The sequence below is a fragment of the Natrix helvetica genome, assembly GCF_964273705.1.
Source record: "Natrix helvetica genome assembly, chromosome: 6".
Taxonomy (NCBI): Eukaryota; Metazoa; Chordata; class Lepidosauria; order Squamata; family Natricidae; genus Natrix; species Natrix helvetica.
This window is the reverse complement of record NC_138553.1, coordinates 78,977,658-79,004,967: the sequence shown is the minus strand read 5'-3', so window position 1 is coordinate 79,004,967 and position 27,310 is coordinate 78,977,658. Positions and strand designations below refer to the sequence as shown.

At 42.9% G+C, this 27,310-nt stretch overlaps 2 protein-coding genes across 2 annotated transcripts; one reads left to right on the top strand and one right to left on the bottom strand.

The window, feature by feature from the left end:
* Positions 1-4,642: 4,642 nt before the first annotated feature.
* Positions 4,643-12,711, top strand: LOC309394343 (N-acyl-phosphatidylethanolamine-hydrolyzing phospholipase D-like). Its single transcript, XM_081957366.1, has 5 exons — positions 4,643-4,669; positions 4,755-5,046; positions 8,753-9,399; positions 11,450-11,564; positions 12,126-12,711. The coding sequence occupies exons 2-5, from the start codon at positions 4,771-4,773 to the stop codon at positions 12,252-12,254; spliced, it is 1,167 nt and encodes a 388-aa protein (XP_081813492.1). The 5' UTR covers positions 4,643-4,669; positions 4,755-4,770; the 3' UTR covers positions 12,255-12,711.
* A 4,389-nt stretch (positions 12,712-17,100) lies between these two features.
* Positions 17,101-27,032, bottom strand: ARMC10 (armadillo repeat containing 10). The gene is made up of 6 exons (XM_081958785.1): positions 26,771-27,032; positions 24,479-24,630; positions 22,748-22,882; positions 21,641-21,817; positions 20,144-20,215; positions 17,101-17,858 (listed from the first exon to the last, which is right to left on the bottom strand). The coding sequence occupies exons 1-6, from the start codon at positions 26,994-26,996 to the stop codon at positions 17,601-17,603; spliced, it is 1,020 nt and encodes a 339-aa protein (XP_081814911.1). The 5' UTR covers positions 26,997-27,032; the 3' UTR covers positions 17,101-17,600.
* Between the last annotated feature and the right edge of the window lie 278 nt (positions 27,033-27,310).

Here is a 27,310-nt window from a genome sequence, read left to right as displayed (position 1 = left end):
AGCCTGCAGCCGGTTCCTTTTGGGGTCTTTGGCCTGCCATACTAATAGTATATTCTACTCTGCTGTTTCATTAGTGGGGAATTGGGAGGGGGAATAGTAAGGAGTAGAATGTGATGTTGTCAAAATAAAATTCCCTTCTAGAATCCAAGGTCATCCTTTGTCTCTACAACTCTGCACCTGACTGGAACTGGATGGGTGGAACTGCCAGCATGGCAGTGGAAGATTGGACCGTGTGATGGGCTTGTGAGTGTGGGGGCAAGATCATGAACTCTTAACTGGGTGGGGAAAACCAGGAAGCTTTCAGATTCGGGTTTCCACAGATGTGCCAACATGATTCTTTTAATAAAATTGAACTTAGAGCAATACTTTGCCCTGGACTCTGATTTAATTTTGGATGCTATTTGGAACCCTGACACCCTATAGTATTCATACTCAAGTTATAGAGTGCATTAAGTGTTTTCTGTTTAAAATCGGTAATGGGAACAGAAAGCATTTTTCCCCCTAAGAAGCCACCTAAGTTTCGAATGATATCCTACAAATTAAACAAATAGGAAAATATCATATATAATCATCTTAATTCCTATAGTCCAAAAAAAAAAAACACAACTTAATTTCATGGAGGGGAATGTGTCCAAATCAATTACACTTCTCTGCAGCGACGTGCGGTGAGGTTTATGGCTGGTGAGGCTGGTGACGTCATCAAATGATCATCATGAAGGGAGGACTGTGACAACTTTGATCTTTGCAAGTGTGCAAGCAAAATACTCCAGGATCACGGTGGCGGGGACAGCAACTCCTTCTGCTGCGCTGTGGAGAAGAGCCATGTTGTGCTCCTCAGCACTAGCCTCAGATCAGCATGAGCCGCGGTCCCCTTCCTGTTGGCTCAGGAAGGAGGGGAATGGAACCACGTGTGCAGGAGGCTCCACAGCGCTAGCCTCAGATCAGCGTGAGCTGTGGTCCCCTTCATGTTGGCTCAGGAAGGAGGGAAATGGGACCGCGTGTGCAGGGGAAGGGGACTGCGGCTTGCGCTGATCTGAGGCTAGCGCTGAGGAGCACAGCGTGGCTCTTCTCCGCAGCGCAGCAGAAGGAGTTGCTTTCCCTGGGGTATTTTGCTTGCACGCGCAAGAAAGAGATGAAAGAGAAAAGGGGAGAATTTTTTTTCTTCTCATGATGAGAGCGGTGAGGCTCTGCCTCCCCTGACTGCACGTCACTGCTTCTCTGTAATTTATTTAAAAAACCACTGTTCTTAATAGCTGGGTTATTGGAAGATAAAGTGTAAAGATTAATAATGCAAAGGAGGCAAAACACACAGTCACGATCATATGGTCACTTTGAAAGAGATGTTTACGAAATGCCCACAAGTATTTAATATCTCAAGCCATCCTATAATCGTGAAATTGCTTGCTGTTCCTTTCTGTTAATGCCGAAAATTATTGACAGTATTTTTCCCCCCACTGCTGTGATAGGCTCTTGTGTCTTGATTTCTAGTATTGCTGTTACCATTTCTTTCACGTGTAAATTCATTCCTTCTCACAACAAATAGGCTGATATATTTTTTGACTTCGGGACTGAAGAGTCATGGCTGCTGATAGTAGGATGTCACCAAATAATTTTGTTGACATCTTTTGCAACTGGGGAAGGCTTAAAGAACGAAGAGAGCCTTAAGCCAATAACATCTAGTTCCCACTTGAACATCCACAAACACGTGAGAGCCAAAATGAAAAAGAATCAGAATAATGAACCCATTTATACACCTGCATTGTGGTGGAACATGTGACTAGCATCTCCTTAGCAGGTGAAACAGAAGAAATATTGTGCACAAACAACTTGCTGTACCTCATGAATTTGCATCTCGATAATTTTCATTACGGTAATTCGTTGCGGAAGGTACAACGAGTACCAAACTAATTTTTCCCATAAGAATAATGTAGTGAATCACAAGGCAGGTGACATTGATAAATTCTAGCTCGTGCGTTGAGTACCAAACAAACAATGAGTATCGGGACAACATTTTCACATCAAAATGCGTTGAGTACCAAATTTGATGAGTTTCAAAGCGGTTGAGCAGTAAGGTGCCACCATATCATAAATCTATCCTTTCCAAAAACCACAACTTCATTTTTCAATGAATATTCTCAGTCTACCGTGTTGTGACGACGTTACATCCTCAAAGCTTCAACCTTAAACTGCCTACTGTGGATCTTCCATCCCTATCCTACTGTCACCATTTATTTGTACTCATTCCCATTGTTCATGTCCATGTTTAGACTTATAACTGTTATCTTGTACATGTTTGACAAACTAAATTTTAAAAAAATTGCATTACTTCTCCCTTTTTTATGAAGTTATTACAATGATTGGATTTGGCCTTAAATCCCATTCATTTCTAGGAATTGATTAAAGAGGACATTTTTTAAAAAAAAATTCCATCTATTATTATAATGTAATAATTATTACATGATATAATAAGACTAATGTATGAATCACAAGGCAGGTGACCCTGACAAATTCTAGCTTGTGCGTTGAGTACCAAACAAACAATGAGTATCGGGACGCCATTTTCACATCAAAATGCGTTGAGTACCAACTTGGGGTCTCCAAACAAGGCCACTTTAAGACTTTGTGGACTTCAGCTCCCAGAATTCCTCAGCCAGGGTGAGCCAGAGAACTGTGGGGTCCTTGGTGTTCTCTGAGCTTGCTTGTTGTCTTGGTGACATTTCATTACCCAACTAGGTAACATCATCAGTGCTAGAAAAGAAGTGGGATTTTCTCTCTACTTTATTTACCTAGTTTGGATAATGAAACATCTGCAAGGAAACCACCAAGCTCAGAGATCACGGGAGAGTCCTTCTTTTCAACCCTGCGCTACAGCTACAGCTATTCCTTGACTTACAACGGCCCATTTAGTGACCCTTCAAACCAGAGCAGCATTTGTTGTGATGTCGACAGAAGAAGAGTTCATTTTAATCAAAGGTTCCTCACAGCTGCACGGAGTCCAGCACCTGGAAGGCATTTACTCATTCCAAGATGTGCAACATTTGTTGAGCCTGATTTTTTTTTTAAACTTGGGAATCCAATGGCTTTCCAAAAGGTAAATGCAGCCGGGATGGGTACAAGATCCTTGCCGAGCCAGAAATATTCCTCGTTATATTTTTTTTTAATTATTTAAAATATTTAAATGGCTGCCCCTTCATTCTCAGTGACTCTGGGCAGCTTAGAAGAAATGATAATAATAAAACAATATACAACAATAAAAACAATAGCGCCCCCATCTCTCTGGCGACAGCAATCGTTCGTGGCTATCATGCTTAAATTTATAGATAATGCGGTCTGCAAATAGAATAGAAGAACAGATTTGGAAGGGACCTTGGAGGTCTTCTAGTCCAACCCCCTGCTTAGGCAGGATACCCTATACCACTTCAGACAAATAAATTATTATCCTTTGGATACATATAGGTAGTCCTCGGCGTATGACTCACAATGGAGCCCGACCCTTCTGTTGTTCAATTAGACATTTGTTAAATGAATTTTGCTTACCATTTTACGACCTTTCTTGCCACGGTTGTTAAGTGAACCACTGCAGTTGTTAAGCTACTGACACGATTGCCATGTGAACCTGGCTACCCCCATTTGACTTTGCTTGTCAGGAGGTTGCAAAAGGGGATCACGTGACACACACACACACATGGACACTGAAACCGTCATAAATATGAGCCAGTCGCCATTATGTTTGAATTTTAACCATGAGGTGCCAAAACGGTCGTGTGAAAAACGTTCATAACTCATTTTTTTCAGTGCCGTTGTAACTTCGAGCCATCCCGAAAGGAACAGGTGTACGTTGTGGGTTACCTGTAGTACAGTGGTGGGGTTGCAGGCGGTACACCCCGTTACGGGTGTACCGTAGCCTGCCCGAAGCACCGGATACCGGTATAGTACGGTGCTCCGGAGGGTCCACCCGCCCACCTGAGCTCCTTACCTGTCCTTTAAAGCCTTCAGTGCTTCCGCGCATGCGCATGGCTTGTACATGGCTGAGCAGGTGGAGCGTCACAGAGGCTCGCGGATGCACTAAGGCGCATGCACGCACTGCACACGTCCATGTGGACGCCACCGGGCCCGTTCCAACCGTACCAATTGGAATGGGATCCGGAAACCACCACGGCTGTAGTTCTTTTAACATACAAAATAGCTCTATGTTGTAGTTTTATCAAGACTTACTTTCCCTTCCCTAAAATGTGAAAGAGAATATTTTGTCATTTTTTTAAGGAACCCTGAGTGGAAGGAAATTGATTTTACAGGACAATTTCTTCCGAAACTTAATTTCCCTTTCCCTCCCTCTAGGACTTTTCCCCAACTCCCCATAACTCTCTACTTATAATTGCCAATAAAAATCCATTGGATCGCCCGATGGGTTCCCGCGTGTCTCTTCTGTATTTTGATAAGCTGGTTATAAAATTGTGAACTTCACAAACAGCTTATGATTCAGCCAAAGCTTTAGCTTCTCCTCCTGGAATGCAGCAAGAGGACACACTGATCCTGTTTAAAATCCAAAACACGCTTCTCGTCATGAATTTGTTAAAAGAATTTTAATGTCCTCTTCATGCTAAGACCTGCTCTCAAACATTCTTGGCGTGGAAACGTGGAGGACGGCTGCGCAGATAGCAGGGAGAAGGTCTTCAGGATAGTTTTCCTTCCTCCTCCCTTTCAGTGTCGCAATGGAGAAAGAGAAATAACTTTTTTCTGGTTTTCCTCCCTAGTTCGTCACCAAATGATATGGACGAAGAGCAGCCTTGCCATTCCAAGTCGAACGAAGAAGGAAGGAAACGTCCGAATTCTCACCAAGGTTCCCGGGGGAACAATTCTTCCAGGACGTCTAGAAAAAGCTTCCGATTAGATGACCAACTGGAGGAAGATGTAACAAAGTCCAAGAAAGATAAAGATAGCAGATTCATGAATCCTTGGCCAACCTGGAAACCTGCAACCTTCTCAAATTTCTTGAAGTGGATTTTCACAGAAAAAGACAACAGCCAAGTCCCACGTTCCAAACAGGTAAATGCATTCATAGTTGTTTGTGCTTCGATTTTCAAAGAACGCCGTGTGCAAATATGTGCACTGGCTACCTGTGGTTTTTCGGGTGCGTTTCAAGGTGTTGACTATCATCTTTAAAGCGCTCCATGGCACAGGACCTAGTTACCTGTGGGATCGCATCCTACCCCACACATCCCTGCGACCAATTCGCTCTCACAGAGAGGGACTCCTCCGGGTGCCGTCCACTAGGCAATGCCAGCGGGCGGCGCCCAGGAGTAGGGCCTTCTCTGTGATGGGCCCGACCCTCTGGAATGATCTCCCCCCCGACATCAGAACAACTACCGATCTCCGCTCCTTCCGCAAGAAACTTAAGACCCACCTGTTCCAATTAGCTGGCCTGGCCCAACCGTAGTTTTTAATCCTCAATCCTTCTGGCCGGTATTTTAAATTCTTGAGGGTAGACCTTTTAAGCTGTTTTTTTAATTTTTATGATTACTGTACAGGCTTTATATTTAATCTGTTTTTAAGGGGTATTTAATATTTTTTACTATGTATATGTTTTTTTAGTTGCTGTCTGTACACCGCCCCGAGTCCCTTCGGGGAGAGGGGGCGGTCTATAAATTCAATAAAATAAATAAAATAAATAAATAAATGGATGAGGACGTAGACTTTATCAACCATAATAGCACACCTAAAAATAATCTCATGGCCGAAGCAGACATAGCTATTTAAGTGCGCATGTGACAAACAATCCTAATGGAGCATCATATGTCGATGTACTTAGCAAATATCCTTTTTCTCTTCAGCCTTTATTCGTAACACTAGTACACCCCAGGGATGCGCGTTGAGTCTCTTACTTTATGCTCTTAATGTGCAAGACTGCATTTCCACTCACGCTAGTAATATGATTAACTAAATTTGCAGATGATACAACAGTGCAGTGGTGGGTTCCTACTGGTTTGGACTGGTTCGGCCGAACACGGGCGGGGCCATAAGCGCTGCGATCTTGTTTTTTGCTTCTGCACATGCGCAGAACAATTTTAATCCCACTGTGCATGCAGCGCGCATCAAGCGTGCCCTCGTGATGCGCACATGAGCGAACCGGCGGTAGTGCCCTGCAACAGTGGTGTGACTAATCTCCGGAGGGGGTGGGATGAGTCTGGCTATCGAGATGAGGTAGAACGGTTGCTTTCGTGGTGGGGAGACAAATAAGACCAAGGAGCTTATAGTGGACAATAGAAGGAAAAGATCGGACATCCAGCCTTTGCTTATCAATGGAGACCGAGTGGAGCAAGTAGCCAGTTTTAAGTTTCTGGGTCTTATCATAAAAGAGGAGCTGGCATTGCAGCCCTGGTCAAAAGGGCCCAGCAGAGATTATACGACCTGAGACTTTTCAGGAAACAACAACTGAATGGAAAACTGTTGTCGGCCTTCTACCGCTGCATTATAGAGAGTATTTTAACTTACTGCACTTGTGTATCGTTTGCCAATTGCACAGTGGCAGGTAGGAGAGCGCTCCAGAGGGTCAATGTCATTGCCCAGAGGATCACGGGTTGCCCTCTCCCCTCTTTGGAAGAGCTTTATAGCTCCCGCTACTTTAAGAAAGTTCAAAACATTCTGAAAGAACCATCTCTTCGGGGAGTCCCTTCGGGGAGAGGGGGCGGCCTAGAAATCAAATAAAATAAATAAAAATAAATAAATCTCATCCTGGGCACCATTTTTTTTTGAACTATTACCATCTGGCAGACGGTACAGGACAATAAAAACAAGGACAAATAGCCTGAAAAACAGCTTCTAACCCAGAGCAGTAACTATATCGAATTCTATGGTATAGTGCAATATCAGTGTTTTCAATTATATAGAATGTAAAGGATGTATGTTTGCGTTTTTATTTTTAGAGATATAATGGACACTGAAGATGACATTTATTTTCGTTGTATGAAGGGCGATGGCAATCAAGTAAACTAACTAACTAAATAATTTATAATGCTGTTCCAATACATATTTGGTTTATATTTCTCCTCTTGGTTATTCTGGTACCTTATCTTGTGGCTTTAGAATCCAGGAGGCAGTCATTGGTAAAAGAGAAAAAAAAATGCTCGTTTGTTGAGTTTTGTTCTTGATTTCAATAGAAATCATGTATTTCTTCAGATTGAGATTATGGGATACATAACAGATCCTTTGTGCGTCTTTAAATCTAATGTGGCTAATAAAAGGTAGCCTTTTCAAGTATTAGCACCACTGACTTGGAGCTGCTTCACCAGCAGTGGTGGGTTGCCAATTATTTTACCTGCGCAGAAGTGTCCGGCTGGGTGGGCGGAGCCTCCCACCACCGCTACTACTGGTTCACCCAATCCGGGCCAAACTGGGAGCAACCCACCTCTGTTCGCCAGTGTATATGGTTCAATGTCACCCATGCAGTACTTTCTAGCATTGTAGGACACAACAGACGATCTTGCATTTTCTGTAATTGTGTATTTTTCAAAGAAAATACAACTCTCGATAGTCCTTGATTTATGACTGTGATTGAGAACGGCGTGCTCCATCACTGGAGGGTTTCACTGGACAACCATTTGGCTGGGATGGTATAAGGTCTCCTGTCTTGAGCAGGGGGTGGGACTAGAAGACCTCCAAGGTCCCTTCCAGATTTAGGATTCTATGACGTAGGGCCGTAAATCGTGATGGTTATAACTTGAGTCATCACATCACATGACATAACTATGACTATTTTTGGGGGGCAGCATTCGTTTAGTGAATGCAGCAGTTGTAAAGCCAGTGCCCCAGTCATAAAGTGAACCCTTGGGTTGTTAAGTGGATCCATTGTCCACTGTGACCATTTTTTCCCCCTCCTGGAAACTGGAAATAAATACTGTTTTCCAGAAAAAGCAGAGTAAACCGTGGTTATGTGATCGCAGGACCCTGTAAACAGACGTAAATGTGGGCGAGGGGTCGTTGTCGCAACTTGGGAACCAGGCTGTAAGTACCGTTTGGGGAGTGGGCTCTGTCATAACTCTGGGTGGTTACTAAGCCACTAGCAAATTGAGGACTATCTGCAGTGCAAAGAAAGCATCTGAAGCCTTCAAAAAGCAAATGTTGTATATTTGATCATTGTGATCCTTGATGCAGGCTGTATGCTAGTTTGCTAGTATATAATCTTATTTTTATTTTTCCCTGCTGCCTGTCTGTTTCCTTCCTTTCCTCCTAAATTAAATGAGATGTTTTTCCACGGTGTTTTTGCTGGTGTACATAAATGTAGCAATGTCCACACTTCCCCACAAAGAGTTGTTGTTGTGGTCCACGTGGGAATGTATCCAGCTTTGGAACATTGCTAGTCTTACACTCAGGAAGCACACAGAGATATTTTTTCAGATAAGCTAATACAGAGTCAGAGTAAAACTATTAAAGGATTAACTGTGTCGCTTGCTTTTGAGACTGCTGGAAGGGTTTATAGTAAAGCCTAACCTTACCCAGAACTTTTGATTTTAATTTGGGCAGCGTTGTTTCGTTTGACTTACGAACACAACATTTCTGTTGCCAAACGAGACGGTTGTAAAGGGAACTTTGCCCAACATTTCTCACCACAGTTGTTAAGTAAATCGCTACAGTTGTAAAGTTAGGAACACTCTACAGCTCTTCACCAACACAACAAGCCTATCATACCAGGCAAACGTCGTGTGGAAATAGGACACGTTTTCTGACTTTGTCTTTTCTGTTTTTCTGTTGCTAGATCCTTGACACAAACCTCCCGGTGTTGACACCTTATTTTGTCCAAAACCCTGAATTGTTTGGAAAGACCAGAGATGGTATGCGCGTAACTTGGCTTGGACATGCCTCGGTGTTGGTAGAAATGGATGAAGTCACGTTTATTACCGACCCCATCTTCAGCCAAAGGGCTTCCCCAGTGCAGTTTCTGGGCCCTAAGCGTTTCCGAGGTCCCCCGTGCACCGTCAGCGAATTGCCCAAAATAGACGCGGTATTGATCAGCCACAACCATTACGACCACCTGGATTATCCCACCGTGGTGAGTTTAACCGCCCGTTTCGGCAGCGAGTTGAGGTGGTTCGTACCGCTGGGCCTTTTAGACTGGATGCAGAAATACGGTTGCGAGAACGTCATCGAACTGGACTGGTGGGGAGAAAACTGCATTCCTGATCATGACGCCGTCACCTTCGTTTTCACTCCTGCTCAACATTGGTGCAAACGGACCGCCATAGATGACAACAAAGTTCTTTGGGGAAGCTGGTCAGTTCTGGGTCCCCAGAACCGGTTCTTTTTCGCTGGAGATACCGGCTATTGCGTTGCCTTTGAGGAAATAGGGAAACGGTTTGGTCCGTTTGATCTTGCAGCCATTCCCATCGGAGCCTACGAACCAAGGTGCGATAGCTGAAGTGTGGAGGCCGACATATCAGCCTACTGAAAGTCAGTAGAGATTCTCAGTCCCCCAGGTCACAGTTGTCCCGAAGGTGCTTTTTCAGGAGGCAACTGGACTTCTCTCATTTTTTTCCCTTTGAAGATGTTTTGCTTCTCCTTCAAAACTCTTCAGTTTCATTTGTTTGTTTGTTTGTTTGTTTGTTTGTTTATGTATTTAATTTGTCACATGTACAAGATAACAGGTGTAAGATTGAATGTGGACAGGAACAAAGGAAATGAGTACAAATAAATGGCGACGGTAGGACAGGGAAGGAAGACACCCTGCTGCGCTTATGCACGCCCCCTTTATGGATGTCTTAGGAATGGGGTGAGATCCACGCTAGACAGTTTAAGGTTGAAACTGTGGGGGTTTGAGGATGTAACGAGTCAGGTAGAAAATTCCAGACGTTGACCACTCTGTGGACTAAAACATATGAAGAACGGTTGCAGGAACTGGGTGTGTCTAGCTTAAGAGAAAGAAGGACTAGGGGAGACATGATAGCAGTCTTCCAATATCTCAGGGGCTGCCACAAAGAAGAGGGAGTCAAACTATTCTCCAAAGCACCTGAGGGTAGAACAAGAAGCAATGGGTGGAAACTAATCAAGGAGAGAAGCAACTTAGAACTGAGGAGAAATTTCCTGACAGTTAGAACAATTAATCAGTGGAACAACTTGCCTCCAGAAGTTGTGAATGCCCCAACACTGGAAGTCTTTAAGAAGATGTTGGATAGCCATTTGTCTGAAATGGTATAGGGTTTCCTGCCTAGGCAGGGGGTTGGACTAGAAGACCCCCAAGGTCCCTTCCAACTCTACTATTGTATTGTATTGTATTGTATTGTATTGTATTGTATTGTATTGTATTGTATTGTATTGTTGCTAAAGTCATATTTTCTGCAATCGAGTTTGGAGTGATTTACCTTCAGTTTGTATCTATTGTTTGCCTTTTTCAGCTCTGACTGGATGTTGGGGAATGGAAGGAATTTATATTCCTTGCAGACAGCTGGTCATTTGCATCCTTTTAGAGAGTTGTTGAGGCCACTTGGAGGTTTATCTGTGACCTCCGAGTCATCTGAGTAGTGGGAAATGGAAATATTTGGAAGGGGAATTATATTCTGCAAGGAATATAAATCCTTCCAGTCCCCACCATCCTGTCAGAGCTGGAGAAGCTTCTTGGATGTGAAATGTCTTCAAAGAAAAAACAAGAAATTCCAGTTTCCCCCTGAAAAAGCACCTTTGGCACTATCGGCCTACTGATGCAGTTTTAGATGCATGTAGTCCAAATGTACAAGTGATTCACTTAGCAACAGAAATGTTGGGCTCCATTGTGATCATAACTCGAGGACTACTTGTACAAAGGAATCTGATCCACTAATAGTCAAAACTGAATTGGTGCTAAATAAGGGCCAATGGAATTCACCATGGTGGTCTGGTGGGGAGCTGGACTTGAGTCCTTTGTAGCAACGCAAAGACTCCAGACTGATGACTTGTTTAACTCCGCCTTCCAGCTTAGCCTGCTTTCTACAGCCAGTTATTTAGTGTATAGGAAGCGTCCAATTGCTTACAATGAAAACCCACAATCAAAAGCTGCTTTCCTCTGCAGACACATTGAAAATGCTGAATCTGAGCTCAAACAGTCCCAGGCCCATTTTGAGGGTGCTGAGTGGAGGGAAGGATGAATTACAAAGAGAGGCAAGAGGGTAAAACTACTTAACGACGAACAAGGGAGTGGTGACAGAAAGACAAGAGAAAGGAACTACGTGTAATCTATGGGGTGCTTTGCAAAAATTTACATGTAGCTGAGAGGCATCAACAGCTGAATAGGCAACTATTCTTAGCCGCGTGGAATCAGCCAGGAAAACCTATAGAAATGCAAAATGAAAAGGGATACTTGGGAGATTTATGTCGGCCAGAAAAGAAAAGTTATAATTAAAGCACTGATTGTGAAAAAATACAGTTAGAAAAACAAAATTGTCAAGGAAATTATGTATTTTTTTTTATTTTGTTTTGGGAGTAGGTGGTTTATCAAATGCCAGCACGTGAACCCTGAAGAAGCAGTCAGAATCCACATTGATGTACAAGCCAAGAAGTCCATCGGGATTCATTGGGGAACTTTTGCTTTAGCCAATGAGGTACGTATAACTCCTAAGTTGTGCTGCCTGCAGAACTTTAAAATGGAAGGATATAGAACAGTGATGGCTAATCTTTTTTGTCGTCCCCACACTTCTGGTGGGTCCCGTTGGGCGGTTTTTCACCCTACCCAGGCTTCAGGAAGTTCCCAAACTTCTGGTTTGTGTGTTGGGCGGATTTTTCGCCTTCCGGCGGCTTCACCGCACAATCCTTTCAACCGTTCCAAGATGGCTCCACACCCATTTGCACAACTCAGGTGACCCTGAGGAGACAGATATACCTCCAAGTGGCCTCAACGACTCTCTCAAAGGATGCAAATGACCAGCTGTCTGCAAAGAGTTCCATTCCCCATCATCCAGTCAGAGCGGAAGACGCTGCTTGGATGGGAAGCGAAACATCTTCAAAGAAAATCCAGAAAATCCAGTTGAAAAAGCACCTTTGGGGCAATCCTAACCTGGATGCCTGAGAATCTCCACAGACATTTAATTTCAAGTTCATAGCTATTGTACCCAACACAGAACTTAATTTATGTCTAATCTGGCATTTCCTGTTTTTCTTCGCAGTATTACTTAGATCCACCTGTTAAACTGAAGGAAGCGCTTGACAGATACGGCTTGCAAACGGAAGATTTCTTTGTTTTGAACCACGGAGAATCACGAGATTTAAAGATTAACGATGACGGAATCGAATAGAAGCAGACAAACGTCTTATTAACCATACCTAACGTGTTTAATTGCAACCACCTCCTTAAAAAAAACCTTGCCTATCGACTTTGCAACATGATTTTTGATGAACGAATTAACCGCGGAGAGCATTAACCAAGCTGCAAATAACATTAAGTAAACAAGGATTCTTCTATGAAACAAACCTTTGTACAGTTGTTAAGTTTGCTCTGGAACAATAGCCTTCTATTGTTTGAGGATATGACTGGCGCGTAAGAAATCTAAGAAAGCATCCGTTGCTTCCAAAAACCTTTACTCAGCTCTATTTGGTTTGTGCTTCTTTCCTTACGGCGCTTGTGACGCCCCAAACCAGTAATTTTTAAGAACATGATGTACAGATTCCTTACCAAGCTGAAATTACTGATGATTGATGCATTTGCTCTGCATTAAAAATGTGACCAAATATCCTTGTGTGAACCTGCTACTTTGCCAATAAATTCTTGCCCTAAAATATTATCACGTTGTTGTTGTTCATAACTAGATTGTTTGGGAAAGTACTTCAGGTGTTGGGCTAGAAACCGAGTTCTGAGTTTTTAATCCTCTGTTTGGGATGAAAAATGGCGGGGCCAATTTATCCCAATCTTGGTTTTTTCAGGCCAAGTCGCCTCAGAGAGTGGTTACTCTAGAGAAAATACAAGTTTGAAGCCACTACAGGTAGTACAAAAATGTGGTTAGTGGCCGAAGTTATGACAGCTCTGAAATAAGTAAGTAAATTGTGAGTCGTAACTCAAAGACGACCTGTAATGGGTGGAAGATCATTCAAGTGAGATCCAACCTAGAACCAAGGAGAAATTTCCTAACGGTGAGAACAATTAATCCACCGAAAAGTTTGCCTTCCAGAAGTTGTGGGTACTCCATCACTGGAGATTTTCAAGAACCGATTGACCCATTTGTCTGAAATGATGCAGGATTTCCTGCTTGAGCAGGGGTTGGACTAGAAGACCCCCAAGGTCCCTTCCAACCGTATTATTCAATGTTTTATGAAGTTTATTGGGTGACTTTGAGACCGTCACATTCTCACATCAACCTACTCCAAAGAAGGGTTGTTATGGAGTGGAAAACAGGAGTATGCACCATATTTTTCAGAGTATAAGACACAATTTTCTCCCTCTAAAAGAGGGTGCATCTTATACACCGAATGGAGCCCTGCCCACCCCCACCCTTTGGCCTCTGCCTCCCAGCAATTTCCCTCCTTGCAGCAAACAGCAAACAGCCAGTTTCAGCTTCAGCACTGCCTGATTAGCACAAGCAGCTGATTGTCGGTTGGATCAGCCTCCCGACCATCAGCTGTTTCAGGCTGCAATCCCTGCAGCCTGAAGCAGCTGATCATCAAGAGGCCCGTGCTGAAATTGAAACGGGCTGTTTACTGTAAGGAGGTAAGTCAATAACTATAAATGCCTATAGAATGTTCAAATTATTACTTATTTTTAAAAGACTGCTTCATTATTGTTCTAGACAACTTAACAAAATGAAGCTTTTTAAATGCTTGATCTGAAGAGGCCCAGTGCTACTATATCTTCTTTTAAATAGCAGAGAATAACGTATACTTCCAGAAAGCCACATAAATTTTAATAGCATCTGTAGAAGTATAGTCTGAAATGTAACAGTATCCTGTTGTAGTATTAAGATAAGGCAGCTGATATATTGCCATAATGTACATTTCTCCAATTCTTTGCGATTTCTATGGGTCAAGCAGACATGCACAGAAATACACCACAAACAATGTAGATCGTCTGTGCTGTTTGCTGTTTGCTGCAAGGAGGCGAATTACTGGGAGGGAGAGGCAGATTTCCCCCCCCCTTGTTTTCCTTCCCAAAAGCTAGGTGCGTCTTATACTTCGGAGCATCTTATACGGTATATCATTAGGAGCCCCTGAACGCAAAGGACGTATCGTATTTTTCGGAGTATAAGACACACCTTTTTCCCTCAAAGAAGAGGCTGAAAATCTGGGTGCGTCTTATACTCTGAATATAGCATTTTTTTTGCGTCCCAAAAACCTGCCCCCTCCACCAAAATGGCCATGCATAGCCTTTAGGAGGCTTTCAGAGTGGTCCTGGGTGCTGGGGAGGGCAGAAATGAACGAAAAACGGGCCGTTTATTGCTCAATTTCCCCCCTCAGCCCCCAGGAGCATTCCATAAGCCTCCTAAAGGCTATACATGCCCTTTTTGTGACAAAAAATGGGCCCGTTTTCATGAAAAATTGGCAGTTTTTTGCATCCCCCCAGGAGCACTCTAGAAGCCTAAAGGCTATTCATGCCCTTTTTCCTGGGGAAAAAAAACAAACAGCAGTTTTTGTGAAAAACGGGCCATTTTTGGGAGGTCTGCAGAGTGCAGAAACTTTTTTTTTTAATTGCCTCTTCAAAATCTTGGTGCGTCTTATACTCCGAAAAATACGGTATATTCGCAAGTTAAAAAATGAAAGTATTTTGGCATACTGCAAGCATTTCGTATCTCATGGAAATTACCATCCCCTCCCTGCAAGCCTAAATAACTGAACGATCCATTCATTCTTCTGTTGAAGCATGAAATCTGAGACCATGGCCAAGAGGGATGTGTGATTTGTATTGAGAACATGTTGCAGCCTGTTCTTGGACTTCTTACAAGGCCATTCCTGTTGATATCGTGGAATAATAGCTGGGGTTTTATCCATCCATCTTTCCAACTTGCCATATGCTTTAGAAGTTCAGGCTACATATTTATTTCAAAATAAATAAATGTACTTACTCAACTTACTCTTAAGTGATTCCGTACGACTTGAACAGGACAGAATAAAAGAGTTGGAAGGGACCTTGGAGGTCCTCTAGTCAAACCCCCTGCTTAGGCAGGAAACCCTATACCAGTGATGGCGAATCTTTTCGGCACCAAAATATTATAGTTTCCATCTGTTGCTTCTTGTCCTACCTTCAGCTGCTTTGGAGAACAGTTTGACTCCCTCTTCTCTGTGGCAACCCCTGAGATATTGGACCACTGCTATCATGTCTCCCCTAGTCCTTCTTTTCATTAAACTAGACATACCCAGTTCCTGCAACCGTTCTTCATATGTTTTAGCCTCCAGTCCCCTTATCATCTTGGTTGTTCTTCTCTGCACTCTTTCCAGAGTCTCCACATCTTTTTTTACATTGTTGTGACCAAAACAGGATGCAGTTTTCCAAGTGTGGCCTTACCAAGGCTATTTGCAACTTTCAAGGCTAAAAACCCATTGCAAAAAAGATAAAGTAATAACCCCACCCCTCAGCCTGGTGACAACAATCAAATGAGCCATTTGATGGGCTCCATTCCACTCTGGGGTCCCTAGGCCTATTGGCAAAAACCAGGTCTTGGTGTCAAAGTGAGTGCCAATCTTATTTTTGCAGGGACGATGTTCTACAGAGGAGAGAGAAAGCCACCACGGAGAAGATCCACAGAATGGTCCTCCTTGGAGAAGTGACCCCTAATATTCCCTGCCTCCCCGCTCTGGTGGGTTGGGTAGATGTGACTGTTCTGATCTAGGCTTCATAAAATCTTGAGGCAGACTCCTTGTCCCGACCAAACCCTTTTTTATTAAGCTAATATGAATTCCTCTCATTCACATCCAGCAAAGTCTTTCAAGGGTGAATTGACAACCACAGACCTTATCAGGCTTGCACAGCTGCCAGGCCGATATCTTCCAAACGCAACACTATATACAAGAAAATACTTAGCAAGGAGTCTCTTGAGAGTCACGAACAAATCTTTACACTAATTAAGCAAACTAATTGTCTCCTGCAAACTCCACTCCCCTTTCGCTCCTCTTTATTCCCTCTGGGAGGGGACATTCACCTGTGCTTTACTCCCGAATCGGCCCTTGTTCCTTAACTGTTCCCTTCTCCTGGCAGCTCTGTGCATGCGCACATCGGGAACAGGCTCCAGCTGTTCTTCTGCCCCACTGATCTCCGACTCTGAAGGCAGCTGATAACTGTCAGATGGCCCTGGCTCCCTCTCTGCTTCCGACACAGAGCCCTCATCAGAGCCTTCCCCAGACTCCAGGACTGGCCCATGTTCCTCCCCAACCTCCTCACTGTCTGAATCGGCTACCAGCTCTGCTGGCGGGCCACAGCAGTGACTAGAGGAAGATATAGAAATAATTCCCTAAATTTCGCTAAAAATGTTACCTAGTCTGGTAATGAAACGTTCAGAAACCAAACCACAAGCTTGGAGAATGAACCTCCAGACATTGCCCTGAAGTTTTGAATTATTTCAGAGTCCATGCACTGCTCCCTCATGGACCTTCTCGTTATTTCCAGAGATGGGGGGCAATATCATAGAGGCAGAAGGAAATGTCCAGGATTGCTAATAACTTCTCTAGTTAAAAATGAGGAAACTTTAGGTAAACTTTAAGGTAAAGGTTCCCCTCACACATATGTGCTAGTTGTTCCCGACTCTAGGGGGCGGTGCTCATTTCCGTTTCAAAGACAAAGAGCCAATGCTGTCCAAAGATATTCTCCATGGTCATGTGGCCAGCATGACTAAATACCGAAGGCGCACAGAATGCTGTTATCTTCCCATCAAAGGTGGTTCCTATTTTTCCACTTGCATTTTTACGTGCTTTCGAACTGCTAGGTTGGCAGAAGCTGGGACAAGTAATGGGAGCTCACTCCATTACGCGGCACTAGGGATTCAAACCGCCGAACTGCTGACCTTCTGATTGACAAGCTCAGAGTCTTAGCCAATGAGCGACTGTGTCCCTAAGATAATATATTATTGAATAACTAAATGATGAGGGATTATATACAGGGTGGAGTAAATATCAACACGTTAAAATCAGCAGGTAGATAAAGGATAAGAAGTTGAAAGATAATGCTATTAGAAAGATGTGAGTACAATTTATTATTATTAGGTAAAGGTTCCCCTCACACATATGTGCTAGTCGTTCCCGACTCTAGGGGGCGGTGCTCATCTCCGTTTCAAAGACGAAGAGCCAGCGCTGCCCGAAGATGTTCTCCGTGGTCATGTGGCCAGCATGACTAAACACCAAAGGCACACAGAATGCTGTTACCTTCCCACCAAAGGTGGTTCCTATTTTTCTACTTGCATTTTTATGTGCTTTCGAACTGCTAGGTTGGCAGAAGCTGGGTCAAGTCACGGGAGCTCACTCCGTTACGCGGTGCTAGGGATTTGAACCGCAGAACTGCTGACCTTTCTGATCGACAAGCTCAGCACCTTAATCACTGAGCCACCGCGTCTCTCCAGGAAATTTTACGGAGGCCAATAAAATAGTGATCGGAGGTCGTCATTGATATTATCTTTTACGCCATTCAGGATTTTGAAGATGGAATGATTTGAGATGGATGTCTGAGCTCAGCACTGCTGCATTAATAGTTTTGCAACTTGTTCTTTAACTTCTGCATCGTAATGATGCAACAGAGATGCCAGTTTTTGAGTATATAGAGAATTGTCGGAAAGAGTAGAAAATATTGAATCTTCATTGTACCGATTCTGGCTAGCAGAATCCTTGACGTGTCTCATGGACTTTGTCAAGTTCATGGCGAATGCAAGAACTCTGAGCAAAATATCTTTGTTTATGCAGCTGTCAAACAGAGATAGGAGAAGAGGCGCCTGGAAAGACATGGAAAAAATGTAAACAGCGTTCATTTTTAGTTTAAGTTTAAAGAAACAGCGTGAATTTATTGATTCACGTGAATTTATTTATTTAACAAAGTTAACACTAGGTGGATAAGAATAATGCATTGCTTTGAATGATCCCAATGACTTAATAGCCGGTTACAGCAGTGGCCAAAATTATGGAAACCTTTTGGGAAAAGTGTATAACACCACTTTTTTTGGAGTAGTACCATATAATTATATATCAATGGAAAGATAATTTAATCAAGAATGTAATGCAATAACTTTTATGAAAGATTTGCTATTAGAATAGCAGTTATAAAGAAGAAAAGTGAAATGAGATATACAAATAAAAGAAGTTTGTTTTAACTATGTTATCGTATTTTCCGGAGTATAAGACGCACCCTTTTCCCTCAAAAAAGAGGCTGAAAATCTGAGTGCATCTTATACACTGAATACAGCATTTTTGGCCTCCCCAAACCCCGCCTCCTTCACCAAAATGGCCCTGCATAGCCTTTAGGAGCCTTGCAGAGTGCTCCTGGGGGCTGGGGAGGGCAGAAATGAGCGGGCTGTTTTTTGCTCAATTTTGCCCCCCAGGAGCACTCTATAAGCCTCCTAAAGGCTATTCATGCCTTTTTTTTTGACAAAAAACGGGCCCGTTTTGTGCGAAAAACGGGCTGTTTTTGGGAGGTCTGCAGAGTGCAAAAACTTTTCTTAAAATTTGCCTCTTCAAAATCTTGGTGCGTCCTATACTCCGGTGCGTCTTATACTCCAAAAAATACGGTATCACCGTGTCAGTTAATACTCAGTTGGATAACCTTTAGCATGAATTACGGCCTTACACACTGTCTTCCCATAGAATGAACCAAGTCTTTTAGTTCTGCAGCTGTTATAATGTGAAACCAAGATTGAATGATTGCTTCTATTAACTGGGTTTTATTGCTGTGTCGCTACTGACTAACAGGTTTCTTTAGTTGGCTCTATAGATTTTCAGTTGGCTTAAGGTCTGGGCTATTCCCAGACTATTCCAGCCGTGGAATATGATTATCTTGAAACTCCCCCCCCCCCCCAAAAAAGTGGTTATTAGCCATCAAACCTCAAAAATACACTTTTTCCAAAAGGTTTCCACAATTTTGGCCACTAATGTATATGTTGAGTCATATCAAGGAACATAATTTCTGAAAAATCCATTGGTTTATACATTACACTTAAATATACATACATACATACATACACACACACACACGCACATACATATACATCAGTGGTGGGTTTCAAATTTTTTTAGAACCTCTTCTGTGTGGCCTGCTTTGTGGGAGTGACTTGCCAGCCATGTGACCCTGTGGGAGTGGCTTGCCGGCCATGTTATCATGTGGGAGTGACTTGCCAGCCATATGACTGGGTGGGCGTGGCCAACTTGCAAAAGGTGGTGAAACTCACTTAACAACGCTCTTGCTTAGCAACCAAAATGTTGGCTCAAGAACTCTGGCATTGAAGTGTTCAAGTCTTAAAGCTGTTAAGTTACAAGACCCTTGCACCCCTAACCCTTTAGAAAAAAAAAACACCGGGGAGTGTTGAAACTTGACAGCTTTTAAGACTTGTGGACTTCAACTCCCATAATTCCTCCTCCAGTCATGTTGGCTCAGGAACTCTGGCATTGAAGTGTTCAAGTCTTAAAGCTGTCAAGTTACAAGACCCTTGCACCCCTAACCCTTTAGAAAAAAAAAACACCGGGGAGTGTTTAAACTTGACAGCTTTAAGACTTGTGGACTTCAACTCCCAGAATTCCTCCTTTCGCTCTTCATCTTGATAATGTGCGGACGGGCGGGGGAGGGAGCTGGAACCGGTTCTAAACGGCACTGTAGATTTGTGGAACCTCTTCTATAGAAGAAGTTAGAACTGGCAGGAGCCCACCCCTGATATACATATACATATACATACACACACACACACACACACACACACACACACACTGTATATATGGATTCTAGAATGCAGTTTCCTGGATAACGTCTGTTCCATTTCAAACCCAAAATGCTAATGTCGCTTAAATAACTTCAGCAATTATTTGTAAACGAATATTATTGCTGTTTTAAAGTTTATGCCTTTAAAACCGACAAGCGCCATAAATAAAGCTTTCAACGATATGGGTGCATGCAATGAAGGGACAAACGTTTTCCCTCAAAATTAGAAGGAATTCACAATATAAGAAATGAAATAAATGAACGAGTGAAGGAGACAGTCAAACAAGGAGGAACAAAGGATAAAAGCTGCTTTACCTGTGAATTAAGTAGATGTTCTGCCATAGCTGGGTTTGCCGATAAATTCACAAGTACTTTCAGGACTTGAACCTGTAACATTGAAAAGGGTTCCTCTGACTTGTCTAACAAATTAATATGAGATAGAAGTACATTTACATGGGCAGGTAGGATTTAAAGGTAATAAGATAGTTTAGAACATGGCTTGCCTGGGCCGCATTGAATGAGGTGGTACAGATAGTCCTCGAATTACAACAGTCCATTTAGTGACCGGTCAAAGTTACCATGTTGCTAGAAAAAAGGGACCTGGCAGTTTTTCACACTTATGACCATTTGCAGAATCCCGATACTCACGGGACCAAAATTCAGATGCTTGGCAACTGATTCGTATTTATGATGTTTGCAGTGCAATTTAACAACTGCAGCAGGAAAGGTCGTAAAATGGAGCAAAACTCACAACAACTGTCCTGCTCAGCCAGAAAAAAAAATTAGGCTCAATTGTAGATCATAAGTCGAGGACGGCCTGTATTCATGTTTACATTTACATTTGCCAGTTTATATTTGATCAAGATTTTATTTACGTTTGGAAAAGTCAAATAGTTAAAACTCCACTCTCATTTTTGACACTTATTCCATGTCATGGGAAAAATAACCCGGGCAAAAGAGGTAGTCCTTATCTTAGAAATAGTTCGCTTAGTGTCCGTTCAAAGTGACTGAAAAAAGTGACTTATGGCCATTTTTCACATTTATGACCACAGCGTCCCCATGGTCATGTGATCAAATGTTGATTGCACTGTCCCAGTGTCCTGGTGATCCCCTTTTACGACCTTCTGACAAGCGAAGTCAACGGGGAAACCAGATTCACTTAACAACGAGGTTACTAATTTTAAGAATTGCAAACTCCCTAAAATGCCTCACTTAGCAACAGAGATCTGGGGCTCAGTTGTGACCGTTAAGTAAAGCAACTGCCTATATTTAGTTTCAGAGCAATTAATTAGGTTAAGATAATTTAGTTACCGTATTTTTCGAAGTATAAGACGGACTGGAGTATAAGACGCAGCAAGGTTTTGAAGAGGCAAATTTTAAAAAAAGTTTTTGCACTCTGCAAACCTCCCAGAAATGGTCCATTATTTGCCAAAACAGGCCCGTTTTTTTTAAAAGGGCATGAATAGCCTTTAGGAGGCTTGTAGAGTGCTCCTGTGGGGGTAGGGGGCAAAAACGAGCAAAGAAAACTGTTTTTCGCTCATTTCTGCCCTCCCCAGCCCCCAGGAGCACTCTGAAAGCCTCCTAAAGGGTATGCACGGCCATTTTGGTGAAGGGAGTGGGGTTTCGGGAGGCCAAAAATGCTGTATTCAGTGTATAAGATGTACCCAGATTTTCAGCCTCTGTTTTGAGGGAAAAGGGTGCGTCTTATACTCTGAAAAATACGGTAGTTATCAGATTAAAGTATTAACCTAAAAGGCTAAATACGGAATGTTTCCTTCTTCTATTTAATGATAAAACAGGGGGCTATTGTACCTGAGTCCTTTCATTTCCTTCAAACAGCAAGTGCAGGAAATTGGGTATGAAGCGAGTCATCATGGAATGGTAGTCATTTGTCACGGATATGTTGGTTAAAAATCGAAGGCCGGCTAACTGCAATTCGGAGTTTACAGGAGAGGCGTCAACTTCCTCGCACACTTTGGTAATGTAGATCTAAGAGGGATAAAGCATAAACACAAAAACCACTTTGGCCAATACGTTACTACAAAGCCACAGAGATCTCATTCACTTTGGGCACGTCAATGTGGGAGCAATTCACGGGAAAGAGCAATTGTGTCGAGAAGAGTTTGCGGTAAGCGGAAACCGGGCCGCCAAAGAACATGGCAGACAGACAAACTCAAAGCCGACGCCAGCCAGAGCACAGAACAACTCAAAAGGAGTAGTACAGTGATGGCTAACCTTTTTGTCCTCACGTGCCAAAAGCTTGCGTGCATCTGCACTCATAATGCAATGCGCGTGTGACACACCCCCTGCACATGCGCACCCCCCCCACCTTTGTGTCCCATTTTGGGCCTAACAGGCCTCCCTGAAGCCTCCTGGGCCCAAAAATGGGGCGCAGGGGAGGAGCCGCTCCCCCCAGCCCATTTTTGGGCCTAGCACATCCACACGCGTCTCCCGCATGCGCTGCAGAGACCTGAAAATCAGCTGGCCGGTGGGAGGTGCGCGCACATGCGCAGTGCAGCTGAGCTGGGCAACGGCTCGCCTGCCCGCATGATGGTTCGCCATCCCGGGAGGAGTGAACCGATAACGGAAATCGCAGGTGGGCTGATCTTGTTCTATTTTGTCCCGTTTAGGGGCGGAAGGCCAGGTGCATGCATGGACGGGGGAGTGTGCGAGCGAAGAGAGCACATGCGCGCGCACACATTTGAGAACCGGTAGGGAAAGTAAGTGAAAACCACTCCTGCTCCTAAGTGCTGTAACCGGAAAGGCACTTTGTAATTTATTTTTAAAAATGACTATGCTATATTATATTTAACCGATCAATATCATACATATGAATAAAACCAGTACTCCTGCTGCATTAAGTTCTTCAGAAACTTTGTTCATATCCATTTTCATTCTACAGTGTTATTTTAAACTCACCTTCAGTTCCTCCTGATTTTTAGTATTCATACTTAAGTTATTGAGTGTGTTAAGTGCTTTTTGTTTAACATCGACAACGGGAACGGAAAGCATTTGTCCAATCAGAGAGAGGCCACCTAAATTTCGAATGATATCCTACAAATTAAACAAACAGGAAAATATCATATATAATCATCTTCATTCCTAAAGTCCAAAAAAACTCGTTTCATGGAGGGGGATTCGCCCAAATCAACTATCATGTATAAAAAAACAACAACCCGAACTGTTCTTAATAGCTGGTTTATTGGAAAATAAACTTTAAAAATTAATAATGCAAAGGAGGTAAAACACACACCTGGAAAAAGATATTCACAAACTAAAATGGATATCCTACCGAAAATTCTATTCTTATTTCAAGTCATTCCGGTAAAATTAGGGAAAAATGTTTTTGAAGATTTAAAATCATTGATATCAGAATTTATCTGGCAAGGCAAAAACCAAAAATCAAATTAAAAATGTTACAAGACACTAAAAACAAGGGAGGATTTAGGCTACTGGACTGTGAGTTGTACTATCGATCGTGAAATTGCTTTCTGTTAATGCTGAAAATTATTTGCAGTGTTTTTTCCCGCTGCTGTGATAGGCTCTTATTTCTTGATTTCTAGTAATGCTGTCACACATAAATTCATTCCTTCTACAACAGAAAAATCAATGTGTTTTGACTTTGGGATTGAAGAGTCATGGCTGCTGATAGTAGGATGTCACCAAATAATTTTGTTGACATCTTTTGCAACTGGGGAAGGCTTAAAGAACGAAGAGAGCCTTAAGCCAATAACATCTAGTTCCTACTTGAACATCCACAAACACGTGAGAGCCAAAATGAAAAAGAATCAGAATAATGAACCCATTTATACACCTGCATTGTGGTGGAACATGTGACTAGCATCTCCTTAGCAGGTGAAACAGAAGAAATATTGTGCACAAACAACTTGCTGTACCTCATGAATTTGCATCTCGATAATTTTCATTACGGTAATTCGTTGCGGAAGGTACAACGAGTACCAAACTAATTTTTCCCATAAGAATAATGTAGTGAATCACAAGGCAGGTGACATTGATAAATTCTAGCTCGTGCGTTGAGTACAAAACAATGTGTATCGGGACAACATTTTCACATCAAAATGCGTTGAGTACCAAATTCGATGAGTTTCAAAGCAGTTGAGCACTAAGGTGCCACCATAAAACTACTATTCTTTTCAAAAACCACGACTCCAGTTTTTAACTGAGTATTTTCAGTCTACTGTGACGTTTGCATTGCTTCTCTCTCTTTTTTTTTTACAAAATTATTAAAATGATTGGATATGGTCTTAAATCCCATTCATTTTTAGGAATTGATTAAAGAGGAACATTAAAAAAAAATTATATCTATTATTTTTGTTCTATTATAACAGGGGTCTCCCAAACTTTGCAACTTTTAAGACTTTGTGGACTTCAAGCCCCAGAATTCCCCAGCCAGCCTGGCTGAGGAATTCTGGGAGTTGAAGTCCACAAAGGCTGACTTGAGGAATTCTGGGAGTTAAGTCCACAAAGGCTGACTTGAGGAATTCTGGGAGTTAAGTCCACAAAGGCTGACTTGAGGAATTCTGGGAGTTGAAGTCCACAAAGTCTTAAAGTGGCCCTGTTTGGAGATCCCTGTATTACAACATTGGCTTCTTTTTCTATGGTGGCATTGAAGCAAAGAACAGCCCTTACTTGATTTACAGAGAAAGCCGCGCTGTTGCTCAGGGTAACCAAGATCTGTTCTTGAACCAAAGAATCCTCTGTAGACTCCAGCAGATGAAGAAGACTCTTAATGTGATGGGCCTCAAGAACACCATGGGAGGATTTTGAACCATCACTGCCCCCTAATGTTAGAAAATAAACATTACACCTAATGATTGTTTTGTTTTTTCCCAGAAAGGCAAGTAATCCTCTACTTACGACCATTGAGCCCCCAATTTCTGTGGCTGTGGGACCTGGATTAAGTGAGTTGTGCCCCATTTTATGACATAGAAGAATAGAATAGAATTCCCTAAACCCCCAAAACTACTGTCTACTGTGACCTTACCCAATTGCTTTTTAAAAAAAAAGTTTTTATTTTTATTTTTCATACAAATAATCACATGTATGACCTCACCCCATTCCTAAGAGGTCTTTAAGGGGCGTACATAAGCCCACCAATGTGCCTACCATCCCTATCCTAATATTCCCTTGTATTCTTATTCATATCATGTGTTCATAATCATGTTTATACTTATGCTGTATGTTATCTAATTCATGCTTGAATTGAATTAGATAATTAATTATCTTAGAGAATTATCTTAGAGAATTAAAAAAATTCTTTGTTAGCCAAGTGTGATTGGACACACAAGGAATTTAGTCTTTGGTGCATAAGCTCTCAGTATACATCAAGAAAAATTAAATACATTCATCAAGAATCATAGTATACAACACTTGGTGATAGTCATAAGATACTAATAAGCTAATCAAATCATACTAGGAAACAATAAAAACAATATAAGTTGTCAAAGATACAAGCAACACGGTTATAGTCCTAAGTGGGAGGAGATAGGTACTAGAAAGGATGAGAAGAATAGCAATACAGTCTTAGTAAATAGTTTCACAGTGTTGTGAGAATTAGTTGTTTAGCAGAGTGATGGCATTCGGGAAAAACTGTCCTTGTGTCCAGTTGTTTACCGCAGTTGTTAAACGAATCACTGCAGTTGTTAATGTAAAGTGTGTATGAGCACACCAGCGTACAATGGGAAACTATTGTGATAAAAAGACAGAATCACAAACTGGGGGCATGAAAGGATGTACAACTATATAAAGATAATGATGAGAATAGCTGGGAATTGTAACCAGGTCTACAGTGCGACCAAAATTAGGTTGTGTGTACGTGTTAAAAGCACAATGACTATATATGTATACTTTTCTGTTATGCCACTTTTTTTTCCTACCAAAAAGGAGGAGAAAAATTAAATATGTATATTGAAAAAGAATTATAAATACTATCGACATAAAAAGGAGCTCGCTCAGAAGCTGAAATACACCCAGTAAATGAGATGAAGAGTGGGAAGTAGAGGAGAAAGGGAAGGGAAGAAGAGAGGGTTAGGAGAGAGGGCGGGGGGGGGGAGAGGAGGAGAGAAAGAAGGAGTGGAAAGGGGAGAGAGGAAGGGGAAGTAGAGAAGAGAAGGATGACAGAGGGAAGAAAGGAGGGAGGGAGGGATAGGAGAAAGGGCAGGGGGGGAAGAGGAGGAGAGAAAGGAGGAGTGGAAAGGGGAGAGAGGAGGAGAGAGGAAGGGGAAGTAGAGAAGGGAAGGATGATAGAGGGAAGAAAGGAGGGAGGGAGGGATAGGAGAGAGGGCAGGGGGAGAGGAGAGAAAGAAGGAGTGGAAAAGGGAGAGAGGAGAAGGAGAGAGGAAGGGGAAGTAGAGAAGAGAAGGATGACAGAGGGAAGAAAGGAGGTAGGGAGGGCGAGGAGAGAGGGAGAAGAAAGTGATGGATAGGGTACAAATATGGTTTATGGAGAGCAGAAGAGCCAATAATTGTTTTTGGGAGTTGATGGTAAGATGAATTGATGCAAACATTTAACAATATGACGTTGGCTAGGTAATAGTATACATGTGATTATGTTATGAAAATGGGGAAAAAAACAACTTTTAATTTAAAAAAAGCCCACCAGCGTGCCTACCCTCCCTGTCCTACTGTCCCCCATTTATTTGTCCCCATTTCCTCTGTTCTTATTCACGTTTATTCTTGCTCCTGTTATCTTGTGCACGAGTGACAAACAAAACGAACAAAACAAACAAGTAAACAAACAAACCAACAAATAACAGGACTGTTAACCAACTTAGCCCCAGAAAGGTTGGGCTCTATTATGGTCATAAGTCGAGGACTCTCTGTGCAGCTGAGTCCCCACGGGGGATACAAAGGTAAAACACGTGTCGAGAGGGGGGAGAGAGAAGAAACACGTGGAACAAAATAAGGAAGGGGAAATCTGACCTTGCGGGAAGCCCCCCAAAGGTGCCGGGTGGGGACTGGACAACCCGGGAGACCCCGAGGCTTCTCCCCCACCGTGGAAGCCCGGCTCCCCTTCCAAGCCCCTCGGCCCCGGGGAGGCTCCTCCGTTCCTCCGGGAAGCCGCCCGGTAAAGGCCGTAAGCGACCCCCGCCGCCGCCACCAAGCCCACCAAGCCTCCCCGCAACGTCCAACCGCCCGCTTCCTTCATGGCAAAGCAGGACCCGCGTTTTTCCGGAAAGAAAAAGGACGGGAAGGCTTAGAGCACGTGGGAAAGCGACGCCTTCCGCTGAACGCGGGTCAGGCGGTCTCCGCCTCCTGAGAGGTGGATCCCGGGGATCCCCCTGGGTGGATCCCGAGAGACGATCCGCGCTGGGGCTGCCCGAGTTTTTGCCCATCGCGGAGGAAGGGGATTTTTGTTTTGAGACCCTTCCCCATGGATGAAACAAAATCCAACGCACCCACCCCCGGCTAACGATCAGGGGTTCATCCCACTTTGCCTAAATTAAAGGACCTCCCCGGTTC